The sequence below is a fragment of the Fundulus heteroclitus genome, chromosome 8, assembly GCF_011125445.2.
Source record: "Fundulus heteroclitus isolate FHET01 chromosome 8, MU-UCD_Fhet_4.1, whole genome shotgun sequence".
NCBI classification, from domain to species: Eukaryota; Metazoa; Chordata; class Actinopteri; order Cyprinodontiformes; family Fundulidae; genus Fundulus; species Fundulus heteroclitus.
The window spans coordinates 29,466,750-29,485,225 of record NC_046368.1 but is presented as its reverse complement, the minus strand read 5'-3'; the positions used below and the strand labels follow the sequence as shown (position 1 = coordinate 29,485,225).

The 18,476-nt window shown below is 39.5% G+C and overlaps 1 protein-coding gene across 2 annotated transcripts in view; it reads left to right on the top strand.

Moving 5' to 3' along the window:
• npy8ar (neuropeptide Y receptor Y8a) overlaps positions 1-18,476 on the top strand; it is an 86,172-nt gene that overhangs the window by 49,397 nt on the left and 18,299 nt on the right. For both annotated transcript variants that reach the window (XM_036140539.1, XM_036140538.1), the window contains exons 2-3: positions 14,026-14,640; positions 17,451-17,692. In XM_036140539.1, coding sequence (XP_035996432.1) covers positions 14,341-14,640; positions 17,451-17,692 — 542 coding nt within the window. In that variant the 5' untranslated portion in view covers positions 14,026-14,340. The remainder of the gene's footprint in view (positions 1-14,025; positions 14,641-17,450; positions 17,693-18,476) is intronic.

Sequence of the window (18,476 nt, the reverse complement as noted above, 5' to 3'; positions counted from 1 at the left end):
GTCTACTGCATAAAGTTTGTCACCGTGTCCATCTGTACACAGTCACAGTGGATTTTTGTAGGCCATACTTATTTGTGCATTGGTGTTATTCATCTGAGGAGCGTGTTCAGGAGATAGCACAATGAATTTCACAGCTTGTCACCTCTAGCGAGCTGTGCAACTGTTTGACTCGGCTGTAAATATCCACAGCATTTGTGTCCCTGCTCTGTTTACAGAAAACTGCAGTCAGATGCATAAATCACAACGTGCAGTCTTAGTCTGTCTTGTGCCACTCATCCGTGCATTTTCTAAGTAAGAGTGAGCCAAGCCAGATATCCCATTTGAACCGTTCTTCTGGCTCTCATTTGGCAGCTTTCCTTTTGGAATCCTGTTGTCTTTACAAAGTCACAGTTGCAGGGTGGCAGAATGTTTCTAAAGAGGTTGTGGAATTCGTTTATAGAAGAAACAAAATCTATATACCTGAATATACCAAGCTCAAGAAAGCTCATAGAACTCCGTTTGAATGCAGCAGATTGGTTGTCAGCAATCCAGAATATCCAATTGGAGAAGTATGTGTTTTTTTGCTGTACAGGTTCACAGTCATTCAATCTTACAAAATCCAATTTTTTAGCCCTTGAATACCTTTTATAGTCCTATGGCAAGCCGTTTTAACATAAATTCGGTTTTACCGCCCTTACGTTCGAGATATCTCAAATTGTTTTATGACTAGACGTTTTAGCAATTTAAGATATCTCTAATTGTATTTTGACTAGTCAAAATACCTATTCGAGATATCTCTAATTACATTCTGACTAGTCGAAATGACATCAGATTTTCCATTGAGTTGTATGGAGACGTCAATTCAAGATATCTCGAATGAATTACTGACTATCTGAAATACCCATTTCAGATATCTACAATTAAATTACGACTAGTCAAAATTACAATTCAAGATATCTTAAATTGAGTTTTGACTAGTCATAATTCTAATTAAAGATATCTCAAATGCCACCATAATTCAAGATATCTTAAATGTATTTTTGGATAGGCGAAATGCAGTTTTGACTAGTAAAAAATAAATTTAAGATATCTTGAATTGTAATTTTGACTAGTCAAAATTCCTTTTAAGATATCTTGAATTGTAATTTTGACTAGTCAAAATTCCTTTTAAGATATCTCTAAATGAATTAGAGATATCTTGAATTATTCAGCTTTTCCATTTAAGATATCTTAAATTGACATTCTGACTAGTCAAAATGACGTTACTGATATCTTGAATTACGAAACGGCTTGCCATATGTCATCACACAGGAACCGGAGGCGTGCGCTTTTGTTTTCAGAGAAGCTAAAGGAGGGTGCTGTAATGCTTTGTGCCGTCTTGCATGTGAAAATCAAGAGCTAGCTGGCTTTACCATAATTCCCAAGAGGCAGATGCTTTACCACAGTATAAAAACTGCATCTGGTTATTAACTGAACTGGTCCGGGCTGAGGAATATTCCTTATTTCCAGCTTGGACATGAGTCGACAGTAGCGCTTTCAGCTAGCCGTTTTTCAGTGCATTGTGTGCGTCGGCAGCAAGTAAATCCGAAATTCTTTGCAAATTTCTTAAGCATTCTTCAAGTATACTATTTTCGCCCTCTCTGCATATCCCATACTTAAAAAGCTCTTTCTATATTGTGGCATTTTCTTACAATTTTGTCGAAAACAGCCAGCGCCATTGAATGTTCAGGCAGCTTTGGGCAGCTTACAGCCAATAAGGGGCTTACACGCAATGTCTTATTTCAGATATCTTAAATTGTAATTCTGACTAGTCATAATTACGTTCGAGATATCTTAAATTACATCTACGGATGTGTGACGCTTTCAATGACGAATCCGGTGACGTAATTTGAGATATCTTGAAAGGAATTTTGACTAGTCAAAATGTAATTGAAGATATCTTGAATTATTATTCTTCCTAGTCAGAATGTAAATAAAGATATCTTAAATTACCATTCCGGATAGTCAAAATGTAGTTTTGTCTAGTCAAAATGCATTTTAAGATATCTGGAATGTAATTACGGATAGTCAGACGAAACCGAATTTATGTTAAAACGGCTTGCCATAATAGTCCACACTTAGAGGAGACCTGAGATACCCCAGGAGACATTAAAGGCATTAAAAAAGTATGTTGTCTCCACTTTAATTTAAGCTCAGAGTTACGTGTCAATGAGGCAGTTTTCTCCAGAGTCGCTGGAAATCCTCTTTTGGTCCAGATTTCAATTACAAATCTCTGCTCAGTTTCAGGTATCCTTCTGCAAAAAAAAAACCCTCTTGATCTGACATTCTTCTTAATGGATCAGCGAATGAAAGCCATGTGACACAGACACACAGTTTATAGAGCTTTACATATGTAAACCAGGCAGATCAGTGTAGTGCAACAGCACAAGATTACATTAGGTAAGGCTGCTGCTGCCGTTTTACATTTGCACCTAAAATGATCCATTCCCCATTGCAAACTATGTTTTTTTTGAGACATTATACAATAAAGCAAGTTTAAATAAACAAGCCTAATTAAAATAGCTAAAGACAACTTTTATCACAAAATGTCCCTCCAAATTCATAACAAAATGCCACCTTTAATGATAACCTGTTAATCAGCCCCTTCATGACTAGCATCTGTACTAAAGCAACCTTATAACAAGGCCTCCAATTCATTAATATTCTTGGGTCTGTGTGTTGCAACCACCTTTTTCAAAACCCAACAGAGATTTTCAGCACAGTCTAAGTCAGGAGACCATGGAACCACTTTAGCATCTTACAGGGTTTCTTCTGAAATCCAGTCTTGGTGGACTTTAAGTTGATCCTTTGATTTAGGGCTGAGCAATAAATCAATATAGATTGTGAAAGATATCTGATTAATTTCAATATAAAATACTTCTGATAAAATTATCAATAATTTCACCGTACTCCGATCCAGAACCACATGGTATTCTGGGGGGTATAGGCAGAGGAAAGGATTTAGACCCTCAACTTCTCACAGCCAAACTAAGCAAGGTTGTTAGTAGGGCTGACCTATTAAAAGGTTAACGGTTACATTAGATAGGATTACATTTTAAATTAATTACAGTTTTAAAGTCTTTTTTCCCCTGGTCCTTGTTTCAAATAGGTAAACAAAACATTACTCAATAATTAATAATTATATAATAATTATAACTATATAATTATGATATGAAAGGCTTATGTCGTAATACATTTTTCAGTCACACCGCATAGCCCTACTTTGATTATTGTCCTGTTTGATGGTCCAGTGATGCCCAAGCTTCAGCTTCCTCACTGACAACATTACATTTTATGTCAAGATTTCCTGATGTCTTTTGATCCATCTTGGTCTCGACATGCTACAGGTTTCTAGAGTTAGATGAAGAAAAGCTACCACAGGACATTGCTGAGCCACTGCTATACTTCATTGTTGGTATGAAGTTATTTTGACCACATAACAGAGGAGAGGGGGGTGGGGGTGGGGGGGTGGGGGCAGACGGATCAGTGCACCTGCCACAGTAATGCCTACACTGCACCGATCTGTTAAAATAAGGAGAGAGCTGAGCCTTTGGTCCATGTTTCCACCCTCATCTACAGTCATGAAATTTGTGTCATGACCGAAAGAACCAGATCTCAAATACAAGCAGCTGAAATGAGCTTCCTCTGAAGAGTGGTCAGGCACTCGCGTAGAAATAGAGTGAGGAGCCCAACCATCCGGGCGAGGCTCGGAATAGAGGTGCTGCTCCTCCACATCAGTAGGAGTTGTTAAACCATGCCCTCCTGTTAGTTTCCCTCCATGTGTCAGTTTCTGGCTTCTATTAACAGCTGTTTCCCATTCTGTCATTTGGAAGTGTGGACTGTATTCTTTAAACTTTGTCTTTCTGTCTGCATTTGGGTAACTGTCACCACAAATTATGGGAAACTGTTTCTGCCTCCATTTTCTATGCACACTTTGATGATGTAGGGTCAGAGGGGGGCTGGTCCCTATTTGCAATGCTCACTGAGCGAAAGGCAGGGGACACCTTGTACAGATTGCAAGTCCATCATAGGATCACACAAGGACACATAGGGCAAAAAATATTGATCTATTCATAAATTTGAGTTTTCTTGTCAAGAAAACACATGACTCCAATTCTCCATTCAACATTCCAGATACCTGACTTAAGATTCTTCTTCAGACAAATGATTTTACATTTCACAGATTTACTATACCTTTCTGTTAACTCACATTTTTATTTTCTTAGTTATTTTGTGTTGAAATGATATCCACTGAAGTTCTTTGAGAATTGCCAAACTATGTATTATGTATTTAAATTTAAATTGGTTCTCATCATCAGTTTACTGATTGCATTTGAACTTGAACCAATAGCCAAGGCCAGGCAAGGCAAACTTTTTTGTCTAGCACATTTCAGTACAAAGACAATAAAAAGTGCCAATGACATCAACTTTGTCCATCTTTGTTTCCTATTGGACTAACTGTCCTCTTGAAATGCAGAAGTAAAATAACAGGAACTACATTAGTGTTACAAGACCTAGAAAATGTTTCCTGTGATCAGATAACATCTGAAATTCAGTTTATTCAGGTTTTCTTTCTGTAACTAGGGTAGGGAAAGTGCAGGGTATGACCCCAAGACGCTCATATTCTGTGCATGTAACAGTAAATGAAATTAATTGGTGAGAAATATGCCAATGGGAAAATATGAAGCCAAAATCCGCCTGTGTCTCAACAATATTTTCAAAAGCACCAAATCATATTCCACACTGAGACTAATTTTCAGAGATAGTGGCGATTTAATACCGTCATTGTTTTTAGTACAAATAGTAGCCCAGTTTAAGAGTGCGTGCGATTATCATAGGGCATCAAGTCTGCTCAGTTCAGATCATTCAGGTAATTGAATATGTCCAAATTAACATGAATTTGTGTACATACTATGTGCAGGAATAACAGAGCAGCAGATGGCAGGATTTCTGATGAGTGTTATCTTATGTGGGTGGATGCAAGTTAGTCAAAGCGGAGGAGCGGCAACACCTGTGAGTGTGTCTCATTCTTTGGCAAGCTCTGTCCCTTGGGGCCCAAAAAGAATGTTAGAAAAGAGAAATTTCTGTGACAGTCGTAGTTCTGCACACATGGAGGCTAGAAGCAAGAATGGTGGCTATCAACTGATTGCCATCATGCATATGTACAGTCATGGGCAAACAAGTGTCTATGACTGAGCTTATAGTCATGGAGTAGTTAAGTAAACCACATTTTTCAAAAGCTTGTAAAATGAAACTGAAAACAATGTGGGATCCATTGATTGGCGAATATTTGGAAGTAAGCCTGGTCAGATCCGAAGAGACAGCATCCATCCCAATTTGGATAGAGCAGCTCTCCAAAACGCTGGCAACCCAAGACCAAAAAGCAGAGTCATAGTTTAATACACCTCTCTTGAGCTTCTGTACTATTATCTACCCACTGCCCCATTGAGACAGTGTCTTGCCCATTACCAAAATCAAACTGAATAAAACTAATGTAAAGGAAAAAATAATGAAAATCTCAGAGAAATATGACTGACTGAACAAAAAATAAAACTAGCTTATTCAACATATGATATCTTTCTTCAAAGACTTTACTAGTTTATGACTTAATTTGTCATAGTTAGATGTATTTATCTTGTCTGAAAGAAGCCTGGCTCAAACAATGGCTTAAGAGGAGTTGCAACCATCTTTCAGAAAAATGTATTTATTAATCCCTGACCAATTATTATCTACAGTTCTTTTGAAGATTTAACCCTTAGTTTTCCTCAACCAAATTGCAAAGCACTAAAACCGCTTTTCTTTGTTTTGTCTTTTTGGATCATCGCTTATTCTCAATTCTGATTGGGTGTTAAATGCTGATAAGGACATTATAGTGGGAAACTTTAACATTCATCTTAACCCTGAAAGAGGTAGCTGAAATTTAGCTTTTAATACCCTCTTAGACTTAATTTGCATTGCTCAAAACATCCGCAGACCTACCCACTTTTTTCTCATACTCTGGACCTTGTGCTAAAATATGGCATTGTGTGTGAACCTTTGAGTTTAATTAAACAAGAGTACTCCCTGAGAGAAAATTACTTTGTTGTACATCATTATCAGACATTTTTCTTAAAGGGGCCATGACAACAAATTTTCTGAGGTTTTGGGGGTAGAATGTAATCTGCTGTGCACTGATAAGGCTGGGGTGAATGTCAAAAGTAAATACCAATGGACCTGCTCAGGGGTAGTCAGCTTTGTTGCTTTTCTCAAAAACAGTCTGAAGGGGAAAAAAAGGTAAAAAAAAAAAAAGGGGGGGGGGGAGTAAGATCAGAAAACGGGTTGTCTTTCTACGCAATCATATTTTCCAATCAGAGCACACTATTAAGCAAACAGACTTCTCCCTTCTCCTCACCTTAGCTGATACACTGACTGTGAGTTGTGCTAACATGTCTGACTGCCCCACTTGAGAGGAAGTAGGCGGTGAAGTGTGCAGACGGCAGCCCCAGATCAGCCTCCCTGAATTGGTTTGAACAGGAGCCAACATTATATCCAACATTCAACTTCAAACTAACTTCATGGTGGTTGCTAATAAGGGAAGCTGATATGTTCCAGGGTGGAAAGAAAACAAAACCTTACTCCCAAAGGATGAGAGAAACAGAAGAGTGGCTGAAATTCATTTATGGGGACGTTACTGAGGGGGAGTTGACTCAGTTCAATTGTTTCCTTAAACGTGGGAAAATTCATGTCAGTTTTTGAATAAATAGATTTTGAAAAAAAACAACAACACAGAAGAGCGTGACCACAATGCGGTCATTACTGCACATGCATTTCATTTCTAAATGCTGTCAAATGTAAGGAAGGTGTGTTTGCAACTTAAAAATCTGGCTGACTGATGCCAAACCGCTGTCAGCTGCATGATTTTCCGGGGGGAGTCAGCTCTCCTCCACAGGGAACTAGAGCTGGCAGCCAGGGTTCTGCTGGATCTGGCTGCCTTCTTGCTGCCTGGCAGAGAGGGGTACGAGGGGGTTAACTTCTTGAATGCTCGGTCCTAGGTGGTTCCCTGGAGGTGGAAGAGGAACTTGATCCAGAAAGAGTTAAAGCTGAGCAGTGTCAGGAGGTGAGTTTGGTAGGAGCACAGTGGAGGATGAGCAGGTTACAATCATAGTGAATGAGGTTGAGGAAACCAGGAAGCTGACAGCCAGGAATGTACACCAGAACAGAAGCTTGTATGATGCACATAGTCCAAAAACAGGTCATGGAACAGGAGAGGAATCCTGAGCTAAGGGTCAAACCTGAGGGTAGCGATGGGTCCGGCAACACTGATGCGTCGGCGCATGCGTCAAGCTCATAGAGCAAAACCCGTGTCGATGCGCGTATCGCTATGGGAAAGTCACGTCACCGATACAGGAACTGTTTCGAACTGACTGACGTGCCAAACTCTTTCTGTTCCCTCTAAACTGTGCGCGTGTGCATTCGGGCACAGCATCTGGATTCAGCGCGCACAGCAAATCTATGCTGCGCAGTAAATAAAATCCAAGCTGAACTGTAAACTAAATTATAATAAACCAAGTTTTTTTTAACCATTTTGCAACTCTGGCATGATGGTGTAGCACGGCCCCACTCTGTGAGCGCCAGGTGCTGATTGGAGCGCACCGCTGATTGATGGGTTAGGCAGACGCCTTTATGGTTAGGCAGGTTGAGCTGTGCGTCTTTGTTCTGTGCGTCGTTTCAGAAAAAACGGCTGATCTACAGAGTAGAAAGCTGCTACTCTGAGTAGTTTTTCCACCCTCTGTCATACTCAGCATGTCCGATTTCAGAACAGATGATATTAGTCGGGTAACTAAACACAGCGCCCGATCAACCATTGAAAAAAAGCCCGATCACTGGAACGCAAATAACATGATTCACCATGGAAATGACAGGAAATACGCTTGGAAGTGTGCATGTCCTGCGAGTAGAATTAGAAATCTTCAAAGAAGGCATATGGACAATATTAAACCATAAGGAACAATGACGTTGCTGCTGAAAACCGCAAGAGGTGGCAGTGCTGGCAGCCTTCTTAAATACTCCACCACTAATGATGCAGATAGGAAACACCTGTTGCTCCACCCAACCACAAAGTTCCCTGACACCATCTAGAGGAGTAGAAGAATGAAGCAGAAAGAAAAAAGGAGACAAAGTCTCCCAGGCTCCAACAGGAAGGACGTTTGGCCTGACACAAGCTGAAGTTATTGATTTTATGAAATTCTTTGTAGAATTTACATTAACTACATAAAATGGTTTATACTGTGATGTCATGGCACCTTTAACAACTTTTGAAGAACCTGTACCATTTATAAATGTCCTCAAATTTAAAGAAAAACACAGCAGCGGGTAGCAATTCAGCTATCTATCTCGGCTCGTCGTGCCTGAGAGCGGCATAGATGAGAGCAAAGGGTAAACCTCATGCCAAACTGGAACTGTTACTGTAATTGGTTGATGGGTATTTGTTTGCCCATGACTGATGCAAACAATTGCAAGGACAGAGTTTCCTCCAGGATTTCGTTTCTTTTCTTTTCTTTTGATAGCTCATTACATTGTGCAATAACCAGAAAGAGGGGTTCTTTTGGGGGAACAAGCCAAGCCCAGATAAGTGATTTCACATTCATAAACTAAAAACTGCAACCTGCAGTCTAAATTAGACAGGATAATTATACATAGTACGCAGTGTGTTAACGTCATATCCAAGAGAAAAAGTAGACGTAGGTTGGTAATTTATTTATTACACGGGGTTCCCACATAATGCTTATCTCGTGCAAAAGGGCTTTAGTTAAATGTCTTTGAGAGCATCTGAAACAGTAGCAACCTGAAGTTGATAACTACCTCAGCCATGCTGCTTCAGTTTGTTTTTGAATGTGTTGAAAAACTCTGCAATATGAGCATCACCAGTCTAACATTGCATATAAACCAAACATATGCACCAATGCGAATGTGTGTCATTTAAATTTTGCAGCAATTATGGAATGATAACATCACTTAACCTTATGCAATAGTACTGAGACGCTCTTTACTTCTGCTTCTTCATCACAGTTGCATAGTTAAGCTGTAATCATGATTCCCTCAACCCCCCATGTTGAATTCTTGAAGTGGCTCCAGCTGACAGCAGCCTGACTTACTTCCTGATTAGTTCCACAAATAATTAGGTAACTACTTGGGGGCACCGTTACGCAGTAAAAGACTGAATTCAAACCCTTCAAGTACACATGCATTATTCAAAACTGGGTTGCATCAAAAGTGACACTTCAAATGCATAACTTAATATTTCATAAATGGCAGTTTTTTAAATGGCAAAAAGATAGGAAACTGTGTGACAGGACCCTTCAGCAAGGTAGAACCTCTCCGTCTAACAAACAGGATTTAGATTTGACTGCATGTGGCCTAGATCCTGTGGCTGCAGAACAAGCCCAACTCCACAACCATGCTTCACAAGGTATAAATATGTTATGAGATGTTTATGCTTATACAACGTGAATGGTTTTCTTCCACCATGCTTCTGTGCTTTGTGACCAAACAAATCTATTTCTCATCCGTTCAAAATTGATTATTCCAGATGGATTTTAAACACTTCACACGGTTAAGTGTTGCGGATAGATGTTAGAAATGTTCCAGCTTGGCATCCAGCATTAATGTTTCAGAGGAACAAGCGATCATACAGCATGATGATATTTTGGTCACCTCTGGTTTCACCGTGTTTTTATAGTAGGAATAAATCAGTGGGGGTTTTATTTGTTTTGCTAATATTTTATGACATGCTGTAATAAACTGAGTCTACTTTTAAATAAAAAGTAAGAAAACTTATTTGATGCAAGTATAAAACAAAACCTGAAAGTTAGAGCATCTGCAGGGAATACATGTTTTTGTTCTCCTTTGAATCAAAAAAAAATTCAGTCTATATGGAAATTTGTTGTTCAAGGACTGGCTCTACCATCAGCAAAACAACTATAGGAATATCCCCACCCGTCTTTTGAGATCAAGTTTTAAGCAACACATTTTACTGAATAACTTTCAGTTTTAAGTGGCCATTGAAACTTTAGATTAAAAGCATTTCTGTAAAACCTTATCTCCCACATGTCAGGATGAATAATTCTATTTGCCGAGCCTTTGCACAATTATCTTTCATGTCTATATTCTTGGCTGTCATTTTTCATCTCTGTCTGCTTCAAACACAGTGCTCTGAAAACTGCTGCTTCTAAAGTTCTGGGAATGCGTTTCTCTGCTAATTAAAGACAACACATAGTGGCTTTTTAATTACTACAAACCCCTACTAAAATGCCAGGTTAGGGTTTTAAACAATTAGACCATGATAAATTATTACAAATCATTTTCTACATACAACGTGACATTTATCCTGCACAATTCAACAAATATATCCCTTAAAGCAAATGTCACAAATAAAGTCTTAATAACCTTGTTGCAAAAACTTTCATGGTATTTAATACTTTGTTGTTGCACCTTTAGATTCACTTTCGAGTTATAGAAAAAATAAACAATAGCTGAAATAAACCTCAGCGGTCCAAGTATGATTTTTCTGACATTCACACAAATGTATCATTGAGCTAAAGCTATAATTTAGGAAAGGTTACAAAGGATCAAAATAATCTAATTTTACTAAGGTACTGTTTCATTCAGGAAAAGAGAACAAAAAAATGACACAGCCCTTTTTATACCCACAATGGCATATTTAAGGTAGTCGCCAATAACAACATATGGGACAGCAGGAACACTACCTAAACTGGATATGTCTGATGATGAAAATAAAAGACTGAGAATGCTTAGGCAAGCTTCTAAAAGTCCAAGAACAACATGGAAAAGGCTGCAGGAGTGGGACATCAACTGTACTCCCCATATATCTGGACTAGGAGTAGGATTGTGAGAGAGACATAAATTAATTTTAATGACAAAAAAAAAGAGGTTTTGTTTTTTTGTCCCAGGGTTGTCAACTAAAGAGCTCGGCCCTCTGGATAAATATATAAAACCCAATGCCACCAATCTTGGGGTAAAAATGGACGCCTCGACTACCACATCTCTCTATGCATGGGTCACCAAGAGCTACTTCTCTGGTGCTGTGTCATAGGAAGGGCTACCAGTACTGACATTTGAACTAGAAGAGTTCACCTTAACTTTATGTAAAATAAATACATTTTTCATGCTTTCTTATAGATATTGTCATTTTTAAATCTATATAAAAGTTTGATTAAACAAGAAGAATAAGGGCATAAAATAAAGTTTTAGATGCAGCTCACTGGTGAATTGTGCTGATATAAATTACATAGAAAGACAACCCGTTTTCCAACTTGATTGTTTTTGAGCACAACAACAAAGCTGACCATGCCTGAGCAGGTCCTTTGGTTTCATTTTTGACATTCACACGGACTCATCAGTGCACAACAGATGATATTATATCCCCAAAAACTAAATTTTATTTTGTTGTCATGGGCCCTTTAACTTCAATCCAATAGGCCCTGCAATGAATTTGCAAATGTCTTTACTGAAAAAATCCAGGTTGATTAGAGAGGCAGTCTGTACATCAGTATCAAGTCCAGTACCAAACATATTTCCAGTTAGAACAACTTTTGCCAAAATGCCCAAATTCTGCAAAATAAAACTTTATAAAACTTTAGAAGAAATTGTACATCAACTAAGCTCATGTTCCAGCTGTCTTGATGTTTTACCCACAGCTTTCTTTATGGACGTTTTGCCTGTGATAGCGTCTGATTTGATTAAAATAATAAGCACATCCCTTTTTTCAGGTGTTTTCCCCCAAGCCATAATAACAGCAATTATCAATTCATTGTTGAAAAGCAACAATTTGGGCAAGCTGCTACTGCAGAACTACAGGCCCATCTCAAACCTACTCTTCATCATATTGAAAACGCTGTTCTTCAACAGCTAAATACCTTCTTAACAATGACCTGGGGTCTAAATTCTAAAGTTTGTGTACGCACAAAATGGAGCCTGAGACTTGATACGTCAATTTCCACGCAAAACGTGGGATCTATTTTAAAAACAAATTGACGGGAAAATGTGCAGTCCTCACAGCAACTCTGACCCATGCGTATACTCCTTCTGGAGACAGGGGAAATTAGCAAAGCAGATGGTAAAGTGGGGATTTGCAGCCAAACTGCCTCATGATTCCTCTCAAATGTTCAATTTCACTCCATATCAGACTTTAATCATAGATCAACTTCATTATAACCAGTCAAAACCGGTGTGTTATTCATACTTGCACTGGACACACATAACTACACATAAGCCCCCCTTCAAATATATAAAAGAATACCTAAGCCGCCTGAAATCTGAAATAAATCATGACATTTCATCTGCGTTTTCTACCATCCCATTCCTCTCCCTGATGATCACCAGGGTGAGCTTAACAAATGAATTGTGACAAGGTTTGTTACTCTCTCACACACAGTCACTTTAATTGCTGTAAACGGTCAAATGCACTTATGGGTAATGCTGCGCGGTGCATGTATCGGCACTGCTGGAAGACCTGCAAATGGGAGAATTAGGGATCCGAGCTTTTCTGACCAACAATGATGACTGACTAATATGCCGCTTTAGACTCCAAGCATTGCATTCTGCTATAGCCTACAGGCGAAAGTCAGTGGCTACAACCCCCAGTGTCAGGGCCAAACCCCCAGAGTGCAGAGAAGGTGCGTGCTCACAATGCAGCGGCCAGCAGACAATCCACAGCTCTACATTGCAATGTCACCATGAATACATTCAAATTGATTGAATTTTATGTAGCCAATCAAAGCACTTTACAGTATAGCCACAATCACCCAATTACACTCACTAACACATTCATAAAGCAATACCCAGATTGAAAGAAGTAACCAGGGAGCACATTGTCACGTGACAGGTAGAATTGAGCCCACAACCTTTCAATTGCAAGATGACTAATTTCAATTTCTTCCCCCGGGGGGAAGAAAGTGTCTTTGTGGCAGCTGGTTTTTGTAAATGATGCTGTGTTGCACCAAGCTGAACAGTTTTGTGTCCAGGATGTGTGGAGTCTGCAGAGATGTTAGCTGCCCCTTTCCTGGACCTAGACCTCTATGAGACCAGAATGGAGGGAAGGTCAGCACTATAACTAGAACCAGTTACTTTTTGAAGTAACTTGCCCAGCACTGGAGATGAGGCAGAATGTTTCTCAGTCTGGTCTTCTCAAAAAGATGACACCCTAGACAAAAGAGATCTGTGGAGGGGGGCAATAAGTGTTCACATCACTTTATATACAGACCCAAGCTGACAAGACACATGCAGAAACAGTCAAGATGATTACAGTGGCATGAAAAAGGGATGAGTGAAAGGAAAGGGAACGTTCATAGACAAAGACCATTAAAATAGAGCAGAAACCAAAAATCAAGCTGACAAAATGTACTAAAAATAAGGAAACTGTGGCACAGAGACAAAATACAATAAATCAGCAGAACTAGTCAGCTTCAAGTCAGTTCTCCCCAACAGCTGAATAGGGTTTAGTTTGAATACAGAGCTTTGTAGTGAATTGAAACCTTGTTTTCTTGCAGGACTTTTGCTCTTTTGAAATTGTATTTCCTGCCCATTCATCTTTGGTCTTGCTTTAATTCACCGTCTGTCCAGCAGACTGTGTGAATGCTCTGCAGCTCTGAAGTAAGCCGTCTTTCAGGTGTCATTTCAGATTTCCTGTCAAAATGATGGGCAATGCTCACTGTGAGGGTTAAACAGACAAACACTCAGATGAAGTCTTTCTCACTTCGTCTACAAACACTGTATCCCTGGTGATCCGGACCGCATAATGTGCCATTGAACCTACAATGCGGTATGTTAATGAGTGTCTGTTGGGGGTGGAAAGCAGCTCTGCTGAGAGGGAACTAAACAGACAGAAGATGAAAAGAAGAACAGCATGAAATGAAATATTCAGTCCCTCATCTCCACAGATCTTTTTCACCTTTTTCCACCTGGTGAGCCTTCCTCATTATTCCGCATTGTTTTTATGTTTCGTTGCAGGAAACTGCTGATGCTGAGCTGATCCACCAGGATGCCAACAGAAAAGGAAAAAACAGAACTTCTATATTTGAATTTGGGCTTATGTCAGCCACACTTCTAAAGCTCCCATGGACGAATCCCCATCAAAAGTTCTTGCATCCTGCTCATAACCAGCACTTCGTTTTGGTTTCCTTCCCCTCCTCTTCCTGTCAACTCTGTTCTGATCCCCTGCACACTTTGGTTCTGCTACGAAGAGTTCAGCAGCAGCCTCAGGGCTCTTAGGTGAACCCCCACCCCATCCCATCCTCTTCCTCCCCAGCCTTCCATTTACCTGCCATGTCTAACGACACCACCCTGTGGGAGGCCACTGATTGGGTGGACACGTCCCAGTGCCCACCCTCAGTAGGCGGGGCTACTTTCCTGATTGTAGCATACAGTGCAGTCATCGCAATTGGGTTGCTGGGCAACGCGGGCCTCGTATTTATCATCACCCGGCAACAGGAGTTGCGTAACGTGACTAACATCCTGATCGCCAACCTATCGTGCTCGGACATCCTCATGTGTGTGGTGTGTCTGCCGGTCACAGTAATCTACACGCTCATGGATCGTTGGGTGCTGGGAGAGGCCTTGTGCAAGGTCAGTGGGTCACACCTACTGTTGGACGCAGCTCTGCCATGCGAACATTTTCAGAACTTTTGAACATTTTCAAATTTTTTTCATATTAGAGACTTCAGCATATGTTATTGATATATTGTGTGACAGATCAACACATCGAGTAGAGAGTGATGGTGAAGTGCAGGGGAAATAATGCGTGGTCATCACATTTTTTTCACAAAGAAAAATCTGAATAGTCTCAAACGCCTCCTTTTGTATTCAGGGTCAATACTTCATAGAACCCTCTTTAGTTGCATTTCCAGCTGCAAGCCTTTTGTGTATGCTTCTACCATCTCGTCACATCTAGAACGTCTCGCCCATTCCTCATTGCGAAATAGCTAAACCTCATTTAGATTGGCCTGATGTGTCAATTTTCAGTTCTTGTGGCAAACTCCAATCAGGACTTGTTATGGCTTCCTTATCAAGGAGTTTTTCTTGCCACTCGTTCAAAAATGTGAGACTTGTGGATTGCATGAGTAGCAACAGTCCTTTCAACAGATTCTCCTGTCATGGATCTCCGCTGCTTGTCCACAGATATGAGTCTCTTGGCTGCTTCTCTGATCATCTCCAGGTGGAAACATCTGAGGTCAGAAAGAGAACATTAGCATTTTTACTGAGATGAAATTATACACAGGTGGGCTGTTTACTAAGTGACTACTGAAGGAAGGTGGTTGCACTGGATTTCAATTAGGGGTGTCAGAACAAACAGGGATGAGTCCAATTGCATTTCACACATTTCAGCACGTCTTACCATGTATACTGGCATAAAAAAATTTGATGATTTTCTAAAGAAAAGTAAATAAAGGGGATTTTATGGAGCATCAGATCACACGTTTATATGCGCTCTCATTCAGAGTAGTGTGTATACACTGAGATTAGTGGTGTGTAATACATAGTTGTGCTACATCATGACCGATTTTTAAAATCTAATTCATCATGACCTGATCTGGAATTTTTTTTATTCAAATTTAGGTTTTAAGTAGTCTTGTAATTTTAATCAACATATTTCTTCTGACTTTACATGGTATTAAGTCCTGACTTGAATCTAATAGAGACTCTAAGGAGGGAGCTAAAGTTTAGGGTAATGGTGAGGATGTTTTCCAACTTTGAAGACTCAGGGCTTATCACTGAAGATAAATACTAAAACAAAAGGTGGAAATATCCAAAAAGCTCATTATGACTATACAATTCTAAGAATCGCTTGATTGCTGGAGTGCCTGGAAAGATTTTTTCATGATTGCTCATATGCTTTTTAAAATTGACAGTCTTTGTACATTCTTTGATTATCCTATGAAATATGACTGTTTCATTTCCTATCGAAAACTAAATTATTTTTAATCTATATTGGCCACTTGAATGATTCATTTTGAGATTACCTGCACATAAGGTTTGAGAACTGCAGAGATCATTGGGGGAAAGGCTGATGTGCGAAACTGTGAACAATTCTTCATTTTCCTTTCTTTTTACAGTTAGTTTATGCACCACTTTGTGTTGATCTGTCACATAATATCCTGATAAAATAGATCTAAGTTTGTGGTTCCAATGTGACGAAATGTGGAAAAGGTCTATGGATGTGAACACTGTCAGCTTTTTGTGATCTGATACATTTGAACTCCACAATAGCAGAAGTTATGCATTAAAAACATACAGATTGTTTTTGTTTAAATATCCTATGCTGAACATGATGCCTCCCTGTTCGCATGAGATATTCTTCTCCTATCGCTCATAACCTGGACAGTGATGAACTACATCTTTCTCTTTTTCTCTGCCATTTCAGTCCCCGTTGTGTTTGTGGAATGTTAGATTTTTTTGAGAGGATCGCTTCTACTTGAATCAATAAGATCAAAAACTGCTCACTTTCAGCGCTTGGTAGATGTGTCTGTATTGTGTAGTGCTATTTGCTTTGTCATTCAGATCTGGAGACGGAGCCCATGGTGGCCGAAAATGATGCCGAAAAATAATACCAGAGGCACAATTTCAGTTGATGAGAGCCAATAAATCTGGACAATGTGATGACTATAGGTTATAGAGAGCGGATGAATGAGTGGAATGTGATGAGGTTCTTTAGGTATTCTGGGGTATTGCCATTAATACACAGGTGGGTGATTGGAACAATTTTGTAATGGATTCTGTAGGTAATAAGGAGTCAGTGAAGTTTATGGAGAATTGAAAGTGATGTATTCCACTCTGTGAGCATTAATGAGGATTTTTGCCGCAAAGTCCCATAACACCCAGAAATATTGCAACTTCTGAATATTCTTTGCAGCAATCCACATGAACAAGGCCATACAGTAGTAAAGACTGGTGGAGACAAAGGCGTGGAAAAGTTTTTAGCATCAGTGAGGCTGAGAGAAGGACAAAGTTTTATTCTTAAGATATAAGAAACAAGTTTTAAACCAATGATTGGTGTGATTATCAAGTGATAGGTGAGGGTCCAGTGTTGCACCAGAGCCTGTCACTAATGTTGAGAGAGGGATGACTTGAATGGAAAAAGAGATGGAGGTTATGGGAGATGATCGGGCCTGATGATGCCAACTAATACGGCTTCAGGTTTGCAGATGTTGTAACCTGTTATGTTGTCAGCTATCATAACCTAGTAAACGCTGACTGGTTAACACATGCATCCTCGTCAATACAGATGACGAAGTCAAAGCAACCCAGTTCACTGGTTTTAGATTCAGTCTAAAATACACATTTCAGCTTTACAAAGATTGTGTTTTAGAAATGAATGGTTACCACTGAATGTCTTTCACAAGGCACCCCTGACGTGTGTTTGTTCTGAACTTGTCTAGGTGACTCCATTTGTTCAGTGCATGTCTGTGACAGTGTCCATCTTCTCCCTTGTCCTCATCGCCCTGGAGCGTCACCAACTGATCCTTCACCCCACCGGCTGGACCCCTGCGGCTGGCCACTCATATTTTGCAGTGGGGCTCACGTGGCTGGTTGGCTGCTTCATCTCACTGCCCTTCCTCTCCTTCAACATCCTCACTAACGACCCCTTCCAGAACATCAGCCTGCCCTCCAACCCATTCAGGTGAGGCCAAGGGTTTTCTATCTCTCTCACACAAACATCTATCTATGTGTATATCTATGTAAAGGCAGAACATTCATCAGTGAGAATTTAAAAAGAAATGTTTCACTGTATATACAGAAGGATAGCAGCACAGGTTACTCATGGTGACCAACTAAGTATAGTTACCAAAATCTTTTATCTATGATCTCACACAGAGAGTATTGGCAGAAAAAACTCACAGATTAAAAAAGTAACCAGGATCAGCTGTAATTGTGTGTGGGCCAGAACAAAGACAACTCGTGGCCATTACGCCCGTGTTGTCTTATGCTGATGCTCTATTATTTGGAAGCTGTGGTCCAGTTCTGTTTTTCGATTACAGAAAAATACAATCATTTAAATTGTCTTAGTTCATAGGCCTCTGTCTGGGAAGATGTGTTATTAAGCTATTAAATATAATGGTTGGTTTGTTTGTTTGCTGATTTGGATCCTCCTTAGCTGCAGTTACCTGCAGCTACTCTTCCTGGGGTCTTCACACAACCTACATAAAACACAAATACACACGAGACAGCAAAATGAACAAAATAAAGGTCATTCTAATCTAAAACTAAAACATGTAAATGCTGTGTTATGCTATATTACATGCAAATCAAAAACATATGTTACATATGACACACACATACATACATTTAATTAATACTAAATACAACATATAAAATAAGTAAAATACTTTATAATAGTTGTTTCTGTTGGAAATAACTTTTTAATATTGTTCTTCATTGATTAATTTGATTTTGCTCAATAATAT